The 22,005-nt window shown below is 48.8% G+C and overlaps 1 protein-coding gene across 1 annotated transcript in view; it reads left to right on the top strand.

The window, feature by feature from the left end:
- Positions 1-22,005, top strand: part of KIF3C (kinesin family member 3C) — a 36,549-nt gene that overhangs the window by 2,694 nt on the left and 11,850 nt on the right. Inside the window, exons 3-6 of the mRNA XM_055399348.2 lie at positions 18,613-18,714; positions 19,347-19,469; positions 20,547-20,665; positions 21,134-21,250. Coding sequence (XP_055255323.1) covers positions 18,613-18,714; positions 19,347-19,469; positions 20,547-20,665; positions 21,134-21,250 — 461 coding nt within the window. The remainder of the gene's footprint in view (positions 1-18,612; positions 18,715-19,346; positions 19,470-20,546; positions 20,666-21,133; positions 21,251-22,005) is intronic.

Genomic DNA, 22,005 nt, shown 5'->3' with positions numbered 1-22,005 from the left:
GATCCATGGACAGCCAGGCAGGCGTTCAGCGTCATTTAGGTGTGGGTTCTCACTCTTGCTTAGCTGCCTCCCTTGTGATGTCCTCCCTTTGCAGCACCATCAGACCTCACACTGCTTTAATACCTGACATTTGGATAACACTTCACAGTTTCCATAACTGTGTACATGCTCTCATTTGATCCTCATGGTAGCTATCTGGGGTCCTGGTTGTTAAACCCCCATATTTACAGGTAAGGGGCTAAGGCTCAGAACAGTGACATGAGGTTCCATCCTACAAACTAGCAGAGCCGAGCTGGAACCAGTGGCCCTTGGGCCCTTTCAATTCTTGAATGGCAAGGTGGGACTGAATGGGTCCTGCTCCCTGTGAAGGCAGTCCAGCAGTCCACAGGGCCTATTGATTGGAATCTTAGGAAGGAGATCATGCAGAGGGTAGGAGAGTGCCTCTGGCTCTGTCCTGGAAACCTGGAGTCTGGGGCTAGATGTACTATAGCTCATTGAGTGACCCTGTGTTCATTGTGTCTTTCTTTCCTCAAGCCTCAGTTTCCCTTTTTGTAAAATAGCGGGTTGGCCTGGGTGATCTCTGAGGTTCTTCTAATATGATCAGCAAACCAGCTAGCTCCTACACCCAGGCTTCATCCCAGTAAGACCCAATTCCTCATTGCCCTGAGGGACCTCAGGGCCTCAGCATTCCCCCAGCCCCAGGGATACCTCCAGGCCCCAGTGGAGCTAAGCTGCAGAGGTCCCCCTGCCTGGCCGGCCACCGACCTGTTAAATTTTGTTGTCACAGATGCCAGGAGTCCCTGTCCCAGGCGTTTCCAGGTCCATAGAGTCCTTAACACTGAGGATTGGAGGAAGGATGCAGAGAATCATGAGCTGATGTCTTGCTGGGGAGAGCAAAACACTATCGTTTCTTAGTCCCTCTCAGGAGTGTGGGCTGGGGCTCAGGGAAGCACTGCCTGGGAGGGAGCGTGGCAGCAGCTGGAGGAGGGACAGTTGAGCTGCACACCATTGTCTGTGTTATGAGAATGTGCTGCTGCACCCAGGGGGTTCTGGCCTTGGTTCTTTAATATTTAATTCACCACCAGGAGCTCAGCAAGGGTTATGCTGAGCTGCTTCCTCAAAGAAAGGATCAGGGGCCTGGCAGTTTTAGGGTCCTCCTGGAGGAAGCAGGATGTGAAAGCAGGACAGTTAGACTCAGCTCTCCCAGGAGAAAGGAAATCTGGGCAGTCTAGTGCTTTCCACTGGGAAATCTTACAGGGGTGGTGTGTCATCAGTTTCATTACCAAGAGCCTCACCACTACCCATTGCTCTCTGCCTCCACCCATCCTTAAAGCTAGGGGGCAAAAGAGGCTAAAAGGGTGCTCTTTGGCCCTGAGGAAATGGGTAGAAGGGATGGACCAAAGGATCCACTGGGATCCTTTCCACTAGGAACAATGGATCTCCCATTGCTGGCTACTCTCTGGCTCCCTCCATATGATTCTTGGAGCACGGATAATGGGGCAGTCAAGAGATCAGTGGCCAGTGCCAGAATTCTTGCAGGAGAGGCAGAGCCCACTGAATCCCCCTTCTTACAACTGCCACAGGCCTTGGGAAACGGAGGCCCAGGCTTACCTAGGGCCACACAGGTGAGTTAAGGAGAGCCAGACTCTTTACACTTGGTCCAGGTTCTTTTTATTACACTAGAGTCCTGCTGTTGTTACCTTGCTACTTGATAATCAGAGTAATTCATTTTTATGTAACTCTTATATTTTGATCTCATGGAATCCTCACAGCAACCTCCAGAGATGAGTATTACTATTTCCATTTGACAGTGATGAAAGCCAAGACTGGTGACGGTCTCAGTGACCTGGATTGATAGGTGGCAAAGTCAGGACTGGAACCCAGGTCTATGCTGTGCTGTTTCCAAGTCTTCACGAATCCCTGTGTGCTCTCTGTGTGACTCGTGACGAAGGCCTTTGCCTCTCTAGGCCTTAGGTTTCCATTTGCCTAATGAGGGGAAGTCTGACGCAGCTCCTCGGGGACTGGGTGACATGGTCATTATGTGCCAGGCTTTTGGATAGAAGCAAAGGGGGAGGGGCGTCTGGGAAATTCTAGGAGAGGAATGATTCCACATCCTGTGACTTCTTGTCACACCCAGCCTAGGACCAACAGCAGCCAGCAAGCCCAGAATGGAGCCTGGACAGAGGACCCCAGCTGGTTCAGAGTTGGCCGTTTGTAGGATGGGGGAAACAATTTGAGGGCTCTTGAGGGATCCACTGGGTAATGAGGGGAAGAGCATGGTAGAGGTAATCCCAGGCCTGCCTGGTTCACAGGGTTGTGCTGAAGATGAAGTGAGATCATTAGTGTGAGGGCATTTGAAATAAGTTGAAAGCACTAAATAAGTGGAGGGCATTAACAGCCACTGGGTGGCTTCTGTCTACCAAGCAGGGGTCCAGTGAGCTCCAGGACTGACATCTTTATTTCTGGCTTAAGGCTTTCTTTCCCTTGCCATCTCAACTACCTTGCCATAAACCTGCAGCTGTGGGAGCAGAGCCAGGCGAGAAGGATCTAGGAGCCCTCAGAAGGTGGGAGCGCGGGTCCCTCCTGGAAATGAGTTTCTGTTCCCCATGTTCGACATACTCCAGCTCCCGCCTTCTGAGTTGTGACATCAGCTCCCCTTCTCATCCCCTCCTCCCCAATTCCCTTCTTCCAGTTCACACTGGGGGCAGTTGAGCAGGAGCTGATGCGACCCAGTGCCCTCATTCATTCCCTCTGACTCATCTTACAGTCTGTCTCACCCGTTTTTCCTGCCCACCACCTCTAGGGTCCCCATTCCCTTTGTTCTCCCCTCACTGTGTACAAACACCTTGCCTATCTCCTAGGAGTCTCCTTTCATCTCCTTTCATATTTATCTCGAGCCTTAGGGGGTTCGAGGTGTGCAAACGTGTGAGGGTTTGTGATCATCATCAGCACCGTTTCTGGGTAGTCATTAGCCATCCATACTTCTGCCGTGTGTCCGGGGGGCTTGAGTGCGTACCAGACCTGAGAGGTAGGGGGAGTTGGTCAAGCCACAGGCCAGACCCACGGCTGAGGTTACGGCTCTGCACGATGGCAATTCCGGTGTTTGCGCACAGGGCACAGTCTCTCTACCTTGGGAATATGCAATGCGTGTGGGTGGATCGAGAGAAAGCCCACTTTCATTGTGCAAGGAACGTGTTTTAATTTCATTTTGAGCTTAATTTTTTGACGGCTTGGACTAGATGATTTCTAAAGCTTTGGTTCTAGATCTTTAGAGGGAAAGAAGGGTGTGTAGGGGAGGCAAGGGCTGCAGATGATACAAAATGCAGGCTCGAAATGAAGAGAGGACTGGAAGAGGTAGAAACAACACACTGCTTGTTGATCCGCAAGTAAGTAGGTCTGGAGGGAGTGGAGGGAGGGGGCTGCTTGGCTAAAGCCCAACTCTCTCTGTGGTGGGTATGGGAAAGAGACCCTGCAGAAGCCGCCCCTGAAGCCAGAGGGATGAGGTCACTACAGAGAGTACAGACTGCTTGAGTTTTCATTGTCTCCCTGTCAGTCCCTCTTCTTCCTCCCACTTGTCAGCATTGGGGTTCACCATAAATAGTTTTGCAAGAGAAGGAGTCTGACGCTTGAGAAACCACAATAATAGCAAGAATCATGCCATTTACATAGCACTTGTCATGTGCCAAGCCCTGTACCATATATTGTATCCAGATTATCTCATGTAATCCCCACAGACACCTTCCAAGAAGGTGTCATTACCGTTTCCATTTTATACTTGAGACAACTGAGATTCTGTGACTTGCCCAAGGCCTCGTGATTTGTATATGGCAAATCTAATTGACTCCAGGTCAGTTTGACACAAACTCTGATCCTCTCTTATGCTTAAAGAATTATGAATACCAGGACTGGTTACTGGGGAGGTGGTGAAACATGACAGCAGTGGGTGTGAATGTGTTGAATTTGTGGTGACAGAGTCCGGCGAACAGCGGGAGGTGGAGAAGGGGAGGTTTTTTTTTTAAGGTTTTTTTTGTTATGGATCATTTTTTTAAAGTCGTCTTTGAATTTTTTTACAATATTGTTCCTGTTTTATGTTTTGGTGTTTTGGCCACAAGGCATATGGGAATCCTAGCTCCCGGACCAGGAATCAAACCCACACCCCCTGCATTGGAAGGCCGAGTCTTAACTACTGGACAGCCAGGGAGGTCCCAATAGGGGAGTTTAAAAACAAGCACAGGACTGGAAATGGAGTTGAGGGGCTCATCTGTAGAAGAGGGCTCAAATGAGACCCCGACCCTCTGTTCTTGACCCTCCCTCCCTTAATGTAGTTCAGTTCAGTTCAGTTCAGTTCAGTCGCTCAGTCGTGTCCGACTCTCCGCGACCCCATGAGTCACAGCACGCCAGGCCTCCCTGTCCATCACCAACTCCCGGAGTTCACTCAAACTCAGGTCCACAGAGTCGGTGATGCCATCCAGCCATCTCATTCTCCGTCGTCCCCTTCTCCTCCCGCCCCCAACCTTTCCCAGCATCAGAGTCTTTTCCAGTGAGTCAACTCGTCGCATGAGGTGGCCAAAGTATTGCAGTTTCAGCTTTAGCATCAGTCCCTCCAATGAACATCCAGGATTGATCTCCTCTAGAATGGACTGGTTGGATCTCCTTGCAGTATAAAGGACTCTCAAGAGTCTTCTCCAACACCACAGTTCAAAAGCATCGATTCTTCGGCGGTCAGCCTTCTTCACAGTCCAACTCTCACATCCAACTGACTCCCAAATCAAGATCTCCTGTCTGGGTCTTTGCTGACCTTTTTTTGTAGAATGCTGTAGTCAGAGGTGATATCAGAGTCAGGCAGGCCTGATTTACCAGTTCTGAGACCTCAGTTTCCTCATCTATAAAGTGGGATAATAATAGTACCTATGTCATAGTGCTCTTGAGAAGGTGATAATCAACTTTAAAGCACTTTGCACAGTTCCTGGCATGTGAGCGTTCATAAATAATAACTTCATTACTGTTATCTTTGATTACCACCTAATGGATGTCTTCACTTGGCCATCTTTCTGATATGTTAAAACACATCACATTTTAGTTGGGCATTCAAGACCTACCAGAGCCTGGTTATCTCTCTCCAATGTCACCTACCTAAGAAAGTGATAGGAGAACCTAACAGCCAACTCCTCTACCCCATACTTTGAACTTGGGATGGTTCTCACTGCCCTTGTGCTGATTGTACTGTTTTTATATCCCAGGTTGTCCTGGTAACCAGGGAGTGGGAATTATAGCAGCAGGTTAAACTCAATGTAAAGGGCTTCTTGATAGTTAGGATTGATCTGCTTCAAGAGATAATGTCTCCGATCCCTGGAAATGCCCATGGAGAAGCTGAACATCACAGTTGCTCTAAAGGGATTCAAAAACCAGAAAAGCCATTGAACTAGGTGATCTTTAAAGTTCCCTCCTCTTCAAAGTCCTTTATTGTTAAAAGTAGTATTTTTTTAAAGCAAAATAAGAGTGTTCAGTTCATCTTTTTGAAAATTAAGGTGATAGGATTTAAATGTTAATGTATGAATTCAACCAATAATGGAAGATATTTTCAGTGCTCAATCGTGACTGGTTAGAGAAAGACAATGAGAAGAAGAAAATGGGAGGAAAGACAGGAAAGAAATAGAGAGGAAAGACAAATGGAGTCAGAGTTGGGGAGAAAGAGAGAGAGATGGGTAACGAGATGGACAACAGAATTTCTGGGGAGAAGAAACCACAGTTGGGAAAGAAAGTGCTTTAGAGAAGAGCATGAAGTAGTATCGTTCCACTGGAATGATCTTGAGGTTAGTCTGCAAACAGGGGTGTGTCCAGTCTCTAAAGAATCCCCAGTAATCCAGGGAGCACCTATGTTCCCAAAGCTGGTCTGGTTCCTTCCCCATGTCCCCAGGGACACTAGCCCCATGCCAGACCCTCTGAGACTTATAGGGCCAAGAGACCAGAGAACTGTGTACACTGCCCTCCCCACCCCCTACCACTGCCACCACCCATTCCAGCTGAGTCCTCTGTGATCCTTGAGAGAAGCAAGTAACCAGAGCTCCAAGCTGGGTCTGGCATCTAGGTCAGAGTCCATGGCTTCTTGGCACCACAGAGAGTGGTAACTTACATTCCTTCCTGTCCCTGGCGGTGTGATCAGTTAACAGAATTGCCGTGAGCTGGGTGCATTTTGTAATATAAAGATCTGACCTGCAGGAAGTATGTAAGACATTTCTGTCAGAGGTTCTGGGATTCAAGTTATGTTGGGACTCAGCAGGCCTTTTGGTCCAGTGTTAGGTTTCTCTTTCTGTGTGTTGGCCAGAGGAGTGTATTATCATATTGCCCTTAGTCATCTCCAGCCCCCAGACAGCACAAGATTGGATGAAGTGGCTATGATAATGTTCTTATTGTGCTCTGAGGACTGGGAGGAAGGGCCTGGAATTCAGCAGGAGAAGGGCACGCCCTCCCATCTGTGCCCTGCCAGTCTGCTGCCCCTGGCCAGTCTGGGGACACTTCTGGGGCTGACTGGGCCTGAGAGCTGCTGAATCAGGTAGCCTGAGTAGATAAGAAATGGTTTCACTTCCACCCAGTCTAACCCTTCAGCCATGACAAGTCTGTGTAAGGTGGATTCCAGTGCTCTAAGCTTGTAGGGTCCCTGCGCTGGGGGATTAGTGTATATCTAAAATTTTGAATATCCTGAGAAATTCCTGGGCATTAAATCCTGGTCAGACCCAAGACTTACTTTCTAGTTGTCTCCCTTTGCTCTCAGATACACTCAACTGAGAGGTACTAGGCCCTGGGCTGAACTGTGTCTGTAGTGGTAAGGAATGGACCTGCAGGCCTTCTCTTTCTTCAAGTGAGCCAGCAGAATAATAACAACAATTGGAATAATAATGGTAGCCACCATTTCTTTAGTGCATGCTTAATGTCAAGTATGGGCTTCCTGGGTGGCTCAGTGGTAAAGAATCCGCCTACCAATGTGGAAACACAGGAGACATGGGTTCGATCCCTGGGTCAGGAAGATCCCTTGGAGAAGGAAATGGCAACCCACTTCAGTATTCTTGCCTGGAAAATTCCATGGACAGAAGAACCAGGCAGGCTGCAGTCCATGGGGTCTCAAAGAGTCGATCATGACTGAGCGTGCTTGCACAATGTCTAGTACTCACTGTATTCTCGAGTTGTTTTATTTAGTCCTCACAGTAGCACCATGAAATAGTAGTGTTTTAATCTCCATGTGACAAATGAGGATACTAAGGCACAGTAATGAAGGAACAATCCGAGGTCACGTGCTTATGAATGTTAGCCAGTAATATGAACCGATATCTGCTTGATTCCAAAGCCCACGATCTACCCTCCACCCTGTATCACCAACTCAGAAAGGGGGCTTCATGCCAGATCCCTGGCTGATAGACTCCAGTGGGAGCTCTTGTCTGCTGAGATGCTTAACTCATCTCTGTCCTTAAACATGATGCAAACCCCAGCCTCAGACCTCAGTCTGGGGCCGATCATTCGTATAATCAACAAATCTTCTTAAACACTATAGCCAAGAATATAAATCAATAGGTAGGGTTAACTTTGTCTTTAAATTGTTTAAATTTCTGGAGTGAATCACAGAAACTCACTAATAATGGTTATCTCCAGGGATTTTATTAATAACAGGAAGGAGGCTTTTATTTTTCACTTTATACTTTTTTTACTTTTTTTTTTCCAACAGCAAGCATATAGGGCTTCCCTTGTGGCTCAGTTGGTAAAGAATCCTCCTGTAACGCAGGAGACCCTGGTTTGATTCCTGGGTCAGGAAGATCTGCTAAAGAAGGGATAGGCTACCTACTCCAGTATTCTTGGGCTTCCCTTGTGGCTTAGCTGGTAAAGAACCTGCCTGCGATGTGAGAGAACTGGGTTTGATCCCTGGGTTAGGAAGATCCCCTGGAGAAGGGAAAGGCTACCCACTCCAGTATTCTTGCCTGGAGAATTCCATGGACTGTATAGTCCACGGGCTCATAAACAGTCGACTGAGTGACTTTCACTTTATTACTTTGTTAAAAACAAATCTAGAGTTTTTAAGGGAGAAAAATATGTAAAAGAAATGTGTTAACACATGGTTGGAAGATTGACTTAAATGAATAATTGAGGGAGACCCAGGGTCGAGAATAATTCTTAATGGTACCCAGTTTTTGGTAATTCTGTGACGTGGACAAGTCAGTTCCCCTTCTGGTTCTGTAAGAAATGATCAATCAATGATTCCTTGCTTTCTGCACTATTTGCTGATTCACCGTGGAAACAGCAGGTTAGGAGCCCAGGTTTAGAGACTAGCCTGGATGAGGAACAGTGAGGGCTGGAAAGGAATGACCAAGCATTGCCTGGAAGCTGGAGGCTGAATGACCCAGGGTCTGTAAACTACGGAGTCTACCCTTTATGCATCCTTAGGTCTCATCTCGGAGAAGGCAATGGCAAGCCACTCCAGTACTCTTGCCTAGAAAATCCCATGGATGGAGGAGTTTGGTGGGCTGCAGTCCATGGGGTCGCTAAGGGTTGGACACGACTGAGCGACTTCACTTTCACTTTTCACTTTCACACATTGGAGAAGGAAATGGCAACCCACTCCAGTGTTCTTGCCTGGAGAATTCCAGGGATGGGGGAGCCTGGTGGGCTTCCGTCTACGGGGTCACACAGAGTTGGACATGACTGAAGTGACTTAGCAGCAGGTCTCATCTAGTTCTGACACTGTATTAATAGCGTTCTTTGTCTGGCTCTATTTTCTTCCCCAGTGTTGGAAAGAAACCCTCTAGGACAATGCAGATAAGTGAACGAAGTAGAGGAGAAAGACAAAGTTAAGGATCAGATCTGAAGTGATCATGGTTTTCCTACTCAAGCAGATGAGCTGATTTTTTTCTTCCTGTTTTTCTCCAAGGTGGACTGAAGCATTTCTGGGCATCCATATCTTGTCCAGTGCAAGACTGGAAGTAGAATCCAGCTTATCTCATTCTCTGGCCAATATGGTTCCTGATCTCTAATGGTTCCTTCTTTTTTTGACTGCATTGGGTATTCATTGCATGAGGGCTTTCTCTAGTTGCAGTGAGCAGGGGCCACTGTTCGTTGTGGTGTGAGGGCTTCTCATTGAGGTGGCTTCTCTTGTTATGAAGCAAGGGCTCTAGGCGCATGGGCTTCAGTAGCTGTGGTGCTCGGGCTTAGTTGCTCTACAACATATGGAATCTTCCTGGACCAGGGATTGAACCCATGTCCCCTGCATTAGCAAGTGAATTCTTATCCACTGTACCACCAGGAAAGTCCAAATTGTTCCTTCTTCTGGATGAGAGAATTACTAGCACTTAGTGTTTTGAGAAGCACAAGCTGGAATCAAGATTGCTGGGAGAAATATCAATAACCTCAGATATGCAGATGACACTACCCTTATGGCAGAAAGTGAAGAGGAGCTAAAAGCCTCTTGATGAAAGTGAAAGAGGAGTTGAAAAGGTTGGCTTGAAGCTCAACATTCAGAAAACAAAGATCATGGCATCTGGTCCCATCACTTTATGGGAAATAGATGGAAAAACAGTGGAAACAGTGTCAGACTTTATTTTTTGGGGCTCCAAAATCACTGCAGATGCTGATTGCAGCCATGAAATTAAAAGACGTTTGCTCCTTGGAAGGAAAGTTATGACCAACCTTGATAGTATATTAAAAAACAGAGACATTACTTTGCCAACAAAGGTCCGTCTAGTCAAGGCTATGGTTTTTCCAGTGGTCATGTATGGATGTGAGAGTTGGACTGTGAAGAAAGCTGATCGCCGAAGAATCGATGCTTTTGAACTGTGGTGTTGGAGAAGACTCTTGAGAGTCCCTTGGACTGCAAGGAGATCCAACCAGTCCATTCTAAAGGAGATCAATCCTGGGTGTTCATTGGAAGGACTGATGCTAAAGCTGAAACTGCAATACTTTGGCCACCTCATGCGACGAGATGACTCACTGGAAAAGACTCTGATGCTGGGAAAGGTTGGGGGCGGGAGGAGACGGGGACGACAGAGAATAAGATGGCTGGATGGCATCACCGACTCTGTGGACATGAGTTTGAGTGAACTCCGGGCGTTGGTGATGGACAAGGAGGCCTGGCGTGCTGTGATTCATGAGGTCGCAGAGAGTCGGACGCAACTGAGCAACTGAACTGAACTGAACTGAGTGTTTTGAGGCGGAGAAGGCAATGGCACCCCACTCCAGTACTCTTGCCTGGAAAATCCCATGGATGGAGGAGCCTGGTAGGCTGCAGTCCATGGGGTCACTAAGAGTCGGACACAACTGAGCGACTTCACTTTCACTTTTCACTTTCATGTACTGGAGAAGGAAATGGCAACCCACTCCAGTGTTCTTGCCTGGAGAATCCCAGGGACGGGGGAGCCTGGTGGGCTGCCGTCTATGGGGTCGCACAGAGTCGGACACAACTGAAGCGACTTAGCAGCAGCAGCAGCAGTGTTTTGAGGCATCCATGGAGGCGCAAGGCAGGAAACTCAGACTCAGTTTCCTGATTTACGTTCCTGAGGGCAGAGAATCACTGCAAATACACTTCTTCCCCTCACCATTGTTTCCTTCATTTCTTCTTCCCTTACTGCTGGTTCCGCAAGATCTATAACCAGAGGCCACAAGAGGAGAAACAGGTTTGTGACTGTAGGTGTGGCTGTATTCCCTAAGAGGTGGGACCCAGGACTGCTGCACTGGTTGTTTGTTCGGTTTTGTGTGACGAGTGGTGGATAGATGTCATTCAGGTACTGCAACAGGAAGTAACCTCTGACATTTGATTGTACGTTATCATTTACCAGGTATTTCTTCACCTGTTATCCAGCTCACCATTCTTACCAAAGCCTGCAAGGTTAGTGAGTATTTGCCCCATTTTACATATGAGAAAAACTGAAGTCCAAAGCTAATGCCCTAGATTTCTTAGCAAATAGGATGGCAGAGTGTGTGCCAGGATTTGTGTTCTCTGATTGACAGGCCTGGTGCTCTTTGTTTCTTTCCACCATGGAACTTGTGAGGTGGCCCTTTCTGTGAGCATTTGGCCTTCATCCTCTCTCAGGGACCCTAGTGATACTGATACCCTCCCTGCAAGCACGCACTTAAAGAGCCCTATCCCACGCATCTGAGAGACCCCCATAGGAAACTCACACAGGCAGAAGCATCTTCAGCAGAACCCTGCCTATTTCATCTGTAAGAGAAAGAAACGGTGCCCTGAGCTTTCCTGATGATTCCTGAGTTGGCAAAGTTGCAAAGACCAAATGCTGCTTTCCCCCAAGACACTTTCCTGCCCAAATCCAGGAGAAAACTGTGGCACAAGGACTTGGAATCAGGAGGCTGGTGTTTAAATACTACTTCTGCCATTTACTGTCTCTATAACCTTAATCTAGTCACCTCACCTGTCTGAGGATGGGATCATATTCATTATCTCGTGAGTTTCTTGTGATGATTAAATAGGATGATAAATGCAAAAAGGACCCAACCCAGCCATAGGCATATGGCAAGTGGTAGCCAGGACTCTTGTCTCTTGCAGAATGTCATAGGTTAGCTGGCAGTCACAAGGCAGAGCTTGTTTGGCTTCTCTGTAAAATCATGCTTGATGGTATCTCCTCAGAGGGTGGCTGGCTGCGCCTGGCTGTCTCCTTGCTGGTTTTTCAGACCAGCATTTAATGAGCACTGGGCCTCTTTTCTACTCCTGATTTTGCACTTCAGTTGTTCCTGGAATGGGAAGAGGGGAGCTTCTGAATATCCCAAGCTGTATCTGCGGGCTGGCCTGGTCCCTGTGGTGATCTTGGCTATTAACTGAGGGAATTTTGCAGGAACTAATAATGCCTGTGGCCGGCGATTTGTTATGTAAGTGAATACTGAAACACTCCAATCAGTAATATTTGGCAACAAAAGACATGTTAATATGTCTCTGGTCAGTAAGTTGCTAATTGTCACAGCAGCTGACCTGCCTCTAATACCCTAATCAAAGGCCCTAATCAAATTGGGAAATTATTTGGAAAGTGTGTAGTCAATATAGGAATAGATACACATGTGCATGTGTGCTCAGTCGCTTCAGTCGTGTCCGACTCTTTGTAACACCAGGGACTGTAGCCCACCAGGCTCCTCTGTCCATGGGATTATCCTGGCAAGAATACTGGAGTGGGATGCCATTTCCTCCTCCAGGGGATCTTCCTGGCTTAGGGATTGAACCCGCGGCTTCTGCATTGGCAGGCAGATTCTTTTATCACTAGCACCATCTGGGAAGCCTCAACAGATACACATACTGACTCCTTAACTATGAGTTCTAGACTTAGAAGTCTTCATCTCTGGGCCTCAGTTTCCTCCTCTGTGAAGTACAGGACATTGGGGTTGATGCTTCCCTGAGGTCACCTTAATTATCCGGTGATTTGTTTCCCTCTCACAAGAGTCAGATCATGTCCTTAGAACTCCCTGCCCTGTTTTCCGCCCCCACAGCCTCTGCTGGCCTTTTAGTTACACTGGACATATTCAGAACCAGTAGAACCAAACCCAGCCCTGTCTACAGGCTCCACCCACCTGGACTCTTTTTCCCTGAGAAATCGCAAAGGCAGCATTAACTGGGGCAGCTAAGAGCTCTGGGGAACTTTTCCTGGGAACTGGAAACCCCATATTCTGCTTTGTACACTTCCAGCCTGAAGTGGGCCCAGGGATTTGAGACATCCTTGTCCCCTGCCCTCCTTAGGTGATAAAGGCAGAGATCTCTGAGGAAAAGGAGGAGTTAGTTACTGGTATCCTCAGAGAAATGAGGAAAGCAAAAAAGAAAAGAACACCAGAAAACTGTTTCAAAGCCAAGAACTGAAGTCACGTATGACATGTCTCAGAGCATGGGGGTGATGCAGGCAGCAGTGGACTGAGGCTGGGGGGAAGAGGGAGTTCAGACTCTGCACCTGGATTGGGGCCCACCTCCAGATTTTTGTGCCAGGACCAGCCTCCTTTTCTAGCACAAGACAGGTTCTATCAGTCTAGCTTGACTGACAGTGTAGGCTGGGCCAGTGGACAAGACTTGGCAAGAAACCGATAAGGCACATTCGGCCGTCACTCAGACCATGTCTGTGCTGGGTCCTGGCAGGTCAGGCAGAGACATGCAGGAGCAGTGGACGAATGGAATGGGGTGATACGGGCAGTCAGGCATCTCCCAGAAATTCTCTGCCTGGAGCCCAGGCCCTGGCCAGAAGGAGAAACCCTGAAACAGAGTTCCAAGTCCAAGGAGGAGGCCTAACATGAAGCCTGATGAGCAAGAACCAGGACAGAAAACAATCCAGGGAACCATGGCATGGGGGTGGCAAGTGGGAGGAGCCTTGGGACTTGGCGGCCCTGGTAGCCTTGACTGGTGCATCAGATTCCAGGCCTGATGGGCAGCCAAAAGTCTGCCTGTGTCCAACTTCTTGAGCTGAGTGTGGGTAGCCGGAGAAGGTGGGGGCTGAATAAACAAAGAATTGTTTTGAGTCAGGTCCGTCTCCTCACTTTAAAATCACCAAAATATAAAAAAGCAAGCATAAAAAGGCATGTTGGAAAAGGAGAGAGCAAACCCTTGCAAGCCTACCACAGAGGTACAGAGAATATAAATAGGAGACTCAATTTTATATCTATTATTAAGCCAAATTTAAAATCATGATAATACTTAATGACTATGAATAAAAGTGGTTCCATTATTTATTGCTGGCAGTGGTTTTAAGTGGTAAAACTGTTAGGAAGGTAACTTGACAGTATGTTCTAAGATATACAAAATGTTTATAACTTTTTGTCTACTTCTGTAATTTCCTTCTAAGAAAGTCATCTAAAAGATAAAAAATTGGGGAATTTTCTGGCAGTCCAGTGGTTAAGACTCCACGCTTTCACTGCTATGACCCAGGTTCAACCCCTGGTCTGGGAACTAAAAGCCTATAAGCCGAGCCTCATGTCCAAAAAAATTATATGCATAAGAGTGTTTATTGTAAACATTAACCAGCCAAACAAAATTTCTTATAATGGGGTTTATATTATAAATTATCCACTCTAAATATTATTACTCCTCTGTCCATGGAATTCTCTAGGCAAGAATACTGGAGTAGGTATCCATTCCCTTTTTCAGGGGATCTTTCTGACCCAGGTATTGAACCCGAATCTCCTGCATTGCAGGCGAATTCTTTACTGTCTGAGCCACCAGGGAAACTCAAATATTATGCAATCATTAAAGTAACAGAAAATTCTTTTGTTTTTAAATTTTTGTTGGAGAATAGTTGATTTACAATGTTGTGTTAGTTCAGGAAACTCTTGAGCTATTTGATAGTGTGGAAATAGCAGGATATAAACTTATATTTCAGAGAAGGAAATGGCAACCCACTCCAGTATTCTTGCCTGGAGAATCCCAGGGACAGAAGAGCATGGTGGACTGCCGTCTATGGGGTCGCACAGAGTTGGACACGACTGAAATGACTTAGCAGCAGCAAACTTATATTTATCCCATGTCTATAGATGTGAAAAATGATGTGTGCATATGGAAAAATCTGGGGTAAAAAGCTAATACATATGATGAAGAATATGTGAATTTTTTTCCAGGTTGTTTTATTTCTGTGCTTATTTTGACAGTGAAATTTTTTTTCTGAAAGCAGAGAAAGACAATAAAAGGTTAAAAATATGTCCCCAGAATCCCTTGATGAACTGTGAGTTATTCAATTCAGTACTCCTGAGATATCACATTCCATAAATTTATTACCTTCTGTAAAGAAGAACTTCCTTTTGTCCTAAAAATTCAAGGTATAAGCTCTTATTCTCCCTACTAGAGGTTGATTAGAAAAGCCTAGATCTTTCCTTTTCACACCTTTTGATGGTATAGTTTCCAGGTCCATTCTCTTAACCTTTCTCTGTCTTTGCCAACTAAAGAGTCCTATTTTTTTTTTAAGCCCTTGCATGGTTTTAGCTGCCCTTTTCTGAATCGTCTGTCTCCTTCAAGTCCCCAGAGATGTAGTGAGAGAACTATACACAGTACTCCAGATTCAGCTGCATCATGGTTTTATATTAGGGTAGAATGATTTTTGTTTTGTTTCCAAAAAAGCCTTGGTGATGGTACCTGGCCAGATACTATTGGCTTTTTTAGCTGTGGCAGCATATTAAGCCGATGTCTTCTGGGAACCATAGAGAATTACTCCTCACTTTTCCTCTTTTTCATTTAATGAAGATTTAGGATTACTTTTTTCCCCAGTGTAAAACTAATTGAAGCTCATCTGCCATTTTTTGGTCCGTTCACATGGCCTAGAAATTCTCCTGCTCTTTCCCACCTGCAGGGATTTGGGGGCATCTGTGAAGTTGGAATTTCACCCTGTGCACCCTTTCTTGCATGATTTCTGACATTTGAACATTTTTCCATCTGGAGAGATGCCTGTTTGTTTCCTTCCCCTCCTTCTCCTCCCTTTTTTCTGTTCCCTCTCCCCCTCCCCCATGGAGTAACCACTGATGTAGGACCCTGCCAGGAGCATTTTAACCTCTTAAGTTCTGGCCATTGGCTTCCTCGTGGACTGGAATAATCTATTCTGTCCCTGAGGGAACTCTTGTAGAGTAGCCAGACATGATTCCTCTTGCTGGAAAATGCTGCTTTTCTTTTAGCAGGTTCTTTTAGCAATGGCAAGCCACTCCAGTACTCTTGCCTAGAAAATCCCATGGATGGAGCAGCCTGGTAGGCTGCAGTCTGTGGGGTCGCTAAGGGTCGGACACGACTGAGCGACTTCACTTTCACTTTTCACTTTCACACATTGGAGAAGGAAATGGCAACCCACTCCAGTGTTCTTGCTTGGAGAATCCCAGGGACGGGGGAGCCTGGTGGGCTTTCATCTATGGGGTCACACAGAGTGGGACACGACTGAAGTGACTTAGCAGCAGCAGCAGCAGCTTCCTAAAACACTGCACAGTGTCTGTGGTAGGAAGAGCCTGGGCTTTGGAATCAAGCAGACTTGGGTCTGGAGTCTCCGTTTGTATGCAACAGCCATGGTGTGACCTTGGATGGATTACTTAACCTCCCTGAGCTTTCATCAGAAAAATCGTGATGCTTATAGTTTGTCCCTAAAACATGTCACACAGATTACTGGAGGGGGTCTCAGATGCTGATTCACTAGGCCTGTGGAGAGCCGGAGACTGTGCATTTCTAACAAGTTCTCAGATAATGCTGGTTCTGGAGACTGCAGAAAGCAGTGATTCTCCAATTTGATTGCACCCCAAAATCTCCTGGGAACCTTTAAAATCCACCAATGCCTGGACCTTACCACCTCCCTGCTGCTGCTAAATCGCTTCAGTCGTGTCCAACTCTGTGCGACCCCATAGACGGCAGCCCATCAGGCTCCGCCTTCCCTGGGATTCTCCAGGCAAGAACACTGGAGTGGGTTGCCATTTCCTTCTCCAGTGCATGAAAGTGAAAAGTGAAAGTGAAGTCACTCAGTCGTGTCCGACTCTTAGCAACCCCATGGACTGCAGCCTACCAGGCTCCTCCGTCCATGGGATTTTCCAGGCAAGAGCACTGGAGTGGGGTGCCATTGCCTTCTCCCCACCACCTCCCTACCCTGCTCCATTTCCAATTTAACTGGTGGCGTCGTCTCCGGTGTGTGTGTCCCTCTTCCCGCCCGACCTCCCCACCACATCCCTCGAGGTTGCTTTTTTTCTTTAAAGGGTTTCCTTTGTGTCTCAGATGGTAAAGCGTCTGCCTACAATGCCAGAGACCCAGGTTTGATCGCTGAATTGGGAAGATCCCCTGAAGTAGGAAATGGCAACTCACTCCAGTATTCTTGCCTGGAGAATTCCATGGACAGCAGAGCCTGGAGGGTTACAGTCCACAGGGTCACAAAGAGTTAGTTGGATACGACTGAGTGACTAACACTTTCAGGGTGTAGTCTGGGCATTGAGCCTTTTAAAAGCTCCCCAGGTGATTCTGCTGCTGCTAAGTTGCTTCAGTCTTGTCTGACTCTGTGTGACCCCCTAGATGGCAGCCCACCAGGCTCCCCCTTCCCTGGGATTCTCCAGGCAAGAACACTGGAGTGGGTTGCCCTTTCCTTCCCCAATGCATAAAAGTGGAAAATGAAAGTGAAGGCGCTCAGTTGTGTCTGACTCTTAGTGACCCCATGGACTGCAGCCTACCAGGCTCTTCCGTCCATGGGATTCTCCAGGCAAGAACACTGGAGTGGGTTGCCATTGCCTTCTCCACCAGGTGATTCTAACGTACACCAAAATCTTGAGATCCACTGCTTAAAGGGTTATGAGCAGAAATAAGTGTGAGACACCCGGCACATAGCAGGTGCAGAGAAAAGAATTGTTTTCTTCCTTTTGATTCCTTGCCCTGTGCTTCTCTCTCCACCCTCATCAGTCTTTAAATCAGGTAGAAAAAAGCAGGGCATCAGCTGTGGCCCTGTGCCTTCCTCACTCGAATCTTCTCTAGAGCATCTGGTTTGGGAGAAGCCCCACCTCTGACCCCCTCCAAAAGCCACCTTCAATTCCTGTCCTGCTCTGTCGTCCATGATGTATGGGACACGGACCCCCTGTTCCCCTATTCTGCCAGCACTCCCTGCTTTGAGAGCCCTCAGTTGGTCAGCAACTTCCACTGGAAAGAATTCCAGTGGAGGCAGCCAGTTTCTTTTGGTGGCTCAAGGTGATTTCAACCTTCCAGGAGGCCTGGGATGAAATCAGAGAACAGCCGGGCAGCACCCTCAGAACTGGCACAGTTTATCCGTGACTGTTATTCTTTAAGCTTCAGATTCAGTAAGCACCTGCACAATGTCTGTGCCAAGCACCAGGTGAGGGGCTGCGCATAGCACAGGGCTCAGTGGGGAGACTGGTTCACCTCTTTGTTAACCAGCTGCATGACCTGAGGCCAGTTGCTCTTAGCTTCCTTCCTTGTTGATTGAGGTCTCTCTGGGGGTAAATTTGGAGGCACCTGGCCAGGAACGCTCAGCAGATGTCTGCTGGCTGTCTTTTTCAGAGCAGGGGTGGCCCCAGGGTTACAGATGTGAGAGATGAAGGGTAATCGGGCTGAGACCTTGCAGTGAGTGGATGGAGCTCAAGTCTTTCTGGCCATCTCCAAACGCCTGCTGCTTCTGGGGCCCCAAACGCCCTTCAGTGCTATGGAGTTTTCTCCCTATGTCTTTTCTTCTGTTTTCCAGCTGAAGAGCAGACCCTTTCCTGCTGCCTGAATGAGAGCCCCATTCCTCAGTCAGGAGCCAGTTAGCTAAAGGGCCAGGCTGCTCAGGGGCTGTATCCTGCATCTCCCCGCCTCCTGAACACCAGCTGGTTCTGGTTGCCAGGATTAGATCGCTGCCTGCATTCCCTTCTCCGGGCATGGTGAACCAGCCTTCCATCCGTATCCAAAGCAAACAGATCAGGTGCCCTGTATTCTCTGAGGGCTTCCTTGCCTTGTCTCACCTAATGGTCTTGCTAACAATGGGAGCCTTGTGCTGGGGCCCACGAGGCTAGAGGGGAAAACTTCCTTCTTGGTGAGGGTCATGAGCCCCCATCTGGGACATAGCTTCTGTTCCCTCCCTGAAGGGCAGGGAAGCCAGACCTCTTAAGCTGGAGCTGTTCTGCCCTTTGAAAACCCATCTCTTCACCCCTCTGTGTCCCCAGGCCATGGAGAGCAAGCTGCTCATCGGGGGCAGGAACATCATGGATCACACCAATGAGCAGCAGAAGATGCTCGAACTAAAGAGGCAGGAGATTGCCGAGCAGGTGGGGCTGGGGGCTTCAGGTCCCTGGGGGGTGCATGGCCTTGAGGTCAGGTCTAGGGGGCTGAGGGCAGTGAGTCATCATGAACTCAGGGTCCCTGGAATTACAGGGCTGAGAACCTAACGCTCTGCATCCTATGGGTCCACCCGCCCAGGTGCTGGCTCTCCATGATGTCAGCCTCTACAGGGCACCCGGTCCTAATTCCTGAACCTTCCACAAAGGTGTGAGTTCTTCGCCAACTGTAGGGCTGTTTCTGAAAGAATCAAGAATCACCGTTTGTTGGTCTTACTCATCAGCTGTGATACTACACAGGAGAGGCTGAGACAGCTGAAAAGCCAGTACCTGGTCATCAGTGGATGTGGTCAACACCCCTGGAAGCCCCAGCAGTTAGGGGTGGGGTCTCCTTCCATGTGGGACAGTGCCTGCAAAAGCATGGCCCTGTGAGCTGAGAAGAAGGTTCAGAGAGGACTCCACTGAGGATGGGGTGGGAGCGATGGACATGGGCTGTGAGAAACTCTCTGTGCCCTCCTGGCTCCTGTGGCCATGACGGAGCCAGGTTCCATGACAGGCAGAGCTCCCTTGGGTCTTCCCGGTATGTACAGCTCCTCTGAGCCCTGTCCCCTGCCCCGGCCTAGAAACGCCGTGAGCGGGAAATGCAGCAACAGATGATGCTCCGGGACGAGGAGACCATGGAGCTCCGGGGCACCTACACATCCCTGCAGCAGGAGGTGGAGGTCAAAACCAAGAAACTCAAGAAGGTAAGTTGCCACAGCAGGACCCCGGGTCCAGGTGTGTGAGGGCCTGGCTGTCACCTGCCCAAGGGGGGTTGTGCTTTAGCGACTCCTCCCCACTTTGCTTGAACCGCTGACCCGTTGAGTTATGTTGCCTGGGTGCTGGGGTGAGGAGCCGGGGGATTCAGGGGTCTGGGTGGAATAGAACCTTTTCTCTTGCTTCAGGAGGGGCCTGAGAGGGCAGGGTTGTCACCCTCATGGTCCTGGGTCACTTCCCCCTTTCCTGTGGTGTCACCAGTGAGTCACTGTTTGGATAGTCAGGCGCTGATCAGGCCAGGGGAGTGGAGACTTGAGCCCAGGAGAGCTCAGAGAGGAAGCACAAGGCCCTCCAGAGATGAGAGTATTGGCCATCAGGACCCTGTGAGGTCCATGGCCAGGGAATGGCATGCGTATGAGCTGAGGGCCTAGGGCAGGAAGCTGCAGATTCCAGCCTGAATTCTGGAAGAGCCTGGAAAGCCCTTAGATTGCTGAGGTGGCTGCCCCAGAGCAGGCCCGGCAGAGGCCCAGCTCCAGCGGCAGTTTCCAGTTTCCACACCTCGCGGTGTGTTAGGAGTGGGACAGACAGTGGGGTCAGGGATGCCCTCCCCACACCCCTCCTTTTGAGAGCCGCTGGAGAGGCTAGAGTGGGATGGGCCACCTTCCAAACTGGCTGAGGCTCTCCTGAGCCCTGGACCAGTAGTCTTGATCCTCGGGTCCTGATTCAGGCTCTTCTGCACCTTGTTGTGTGACCTTGAGCAAACCTGTGCCTGAGTTTCCTCATCTTTAAAAAGAGGGTGTTGGACCAGAAGGTTCCCCAGGTCCCATCAAACCTGAGCATTGCGCGATGTGGACAGCCGCTGAGAGCCAGCGGGCTAACAGGCCACGGTGTAGGAGGGACGGGGCAGCCCTTAGAATAACGCGATCCGATGGATGGAGGGGCATTCACACGGGGACCCCGGCCTCATCCTGGACCGACCTGGTGGACCCTGAGCCTGCAGGCCGGGGGAGTCGAGCCTCCTTGGGTGCCACTCGGAACCGCCTCTGAGCTGCACCTTCTCCCGCCAGCTCTACGCCAAGCTGCAGGCGGTGAAGGCGGAGATCCAGGACCAGCACGATGAGTACATCCGCGTGCGGCAAGACCTGGAGGAGGCGCAGAATGAGCAGACCCGCGAACTCAAGCTCAAGTAGGGCCCCTGCTCTTCCCAGCTGGGGCCCGCACAGCCATTCTTAGGCTCCGGGCCTCTCCGTGACAGGCTCCTCTCTTTCCTGAAGGCTTCAGTTCTGTCTCCTCTCCCACGTCCATGACCCATAGGAATGGAAGGAATGGATGGGGGAGGGACCCACTGGAGTATCTTCTGCCTCCTGTTTTCTCCTTTCTGTCCTCTGCCTGCATTAGATGAACCTTGTAAAGTGCATGCTGGGTGTCGCCCAGAGGTAACTCCTAAGGCCCTGAGTCTATAATCTTTGCATGAGAAACTGTGATTTCCAGGCTCTATTGTTTCTCTAGGGACCCCCTCCCCCCAGCTTTTTGGTTTTCCCATTTTCTCTGTTCCCTCTGCCTTTTTGTGTCTTGCTGCTTCTCTTGCAACTTTCACGTGCACTGCATGGCCTCACTCCCCAAACCCCCATCTCTACCTCATTCCTGCTCCCAGGTACCTGATTATCGAGAACTTCATCCCCCCAGAGGAGAAGAACAAGATCATGAACCGGCTTTTCCTAGACTGCGAGGAGGAGCAGTGGAAGTTCCAGCCCCTTGTTCCTAGTGGAGCGTGAGTCTCTCATCCCGCTGTTTGGGCTTAGGGACTCTCAAGCTCACCCCTGGTTGGGGGTGGCCAGGCACTTGGGGGAGATGGAGGATGGGTTTTTTCAGGACCAAACACAGGGATCTCCGTGAAGAAAGGAACATCAAATACAGTGTCTCGTTGGTCCAGAAAATATTAGCTGGCTAACATTTGGCCAGTCTGGTGAATATTCATTTGTCAGATGCCCAAAATAGCATCAATAGATAATATTGCCAAGCACTTACTGTGTGTCGGACACTGTGGGAGACTCTACAGACAGAAGATCAATAAGACACAGTCAGAGCTCACAGTCCAGTGGGGAATACAGAAAAGGAGCCAGATCAAGGAATGATAGACAGGTGAGGTCTTCCTAGCCTTACTCAGCTGGGTGATTCAGCATTTCCACCTGTTTTCACATCCTCCCTGTGAGTTTGCATCCATTGGATGGGTGTGCAGCTCCCTCTGCTGGTGGCCCTGAAGAACAAGACTGGACAGACACACCCAGCCGAGAGACTGCCTCACCTAGCTGAACCACTGTCCCTTTTGAAAATCTGTGTACAGGGGTGCTCAGGAGACTGGACACCAGTGCACTTCCCTGGCGATTCTTTATCTATCCTAGGAATATTAATACCAAGTTAGGGCAAGAGTCTCCCCAAAGCTGGAGAAGCTAATTTTAGAGATCCATAACTCCTCACTGGAGCATCAGATTGCCTAGTTGATTTGCCTACTTTCTGAAGGGCTGA

Source organism: Moschus berezovskii, chromosome 11, assembly GCF_049115385.1.
Source record: "Moschus berezovskii isolate FMDL1 chromosome 11, NW_MosBer_1.0, whole genome shotgun sequence".
Taxonomy (NCBI): domain Eukaryota; kingdom Metazoa; phylum Chordata; class Mammalia; order Artiodactyla; family Moschidae; genus Moschus; species Moschus berezovskii.
This window is presented reverse-complemented; position numbering and strand designations above follow the sequence as displayed.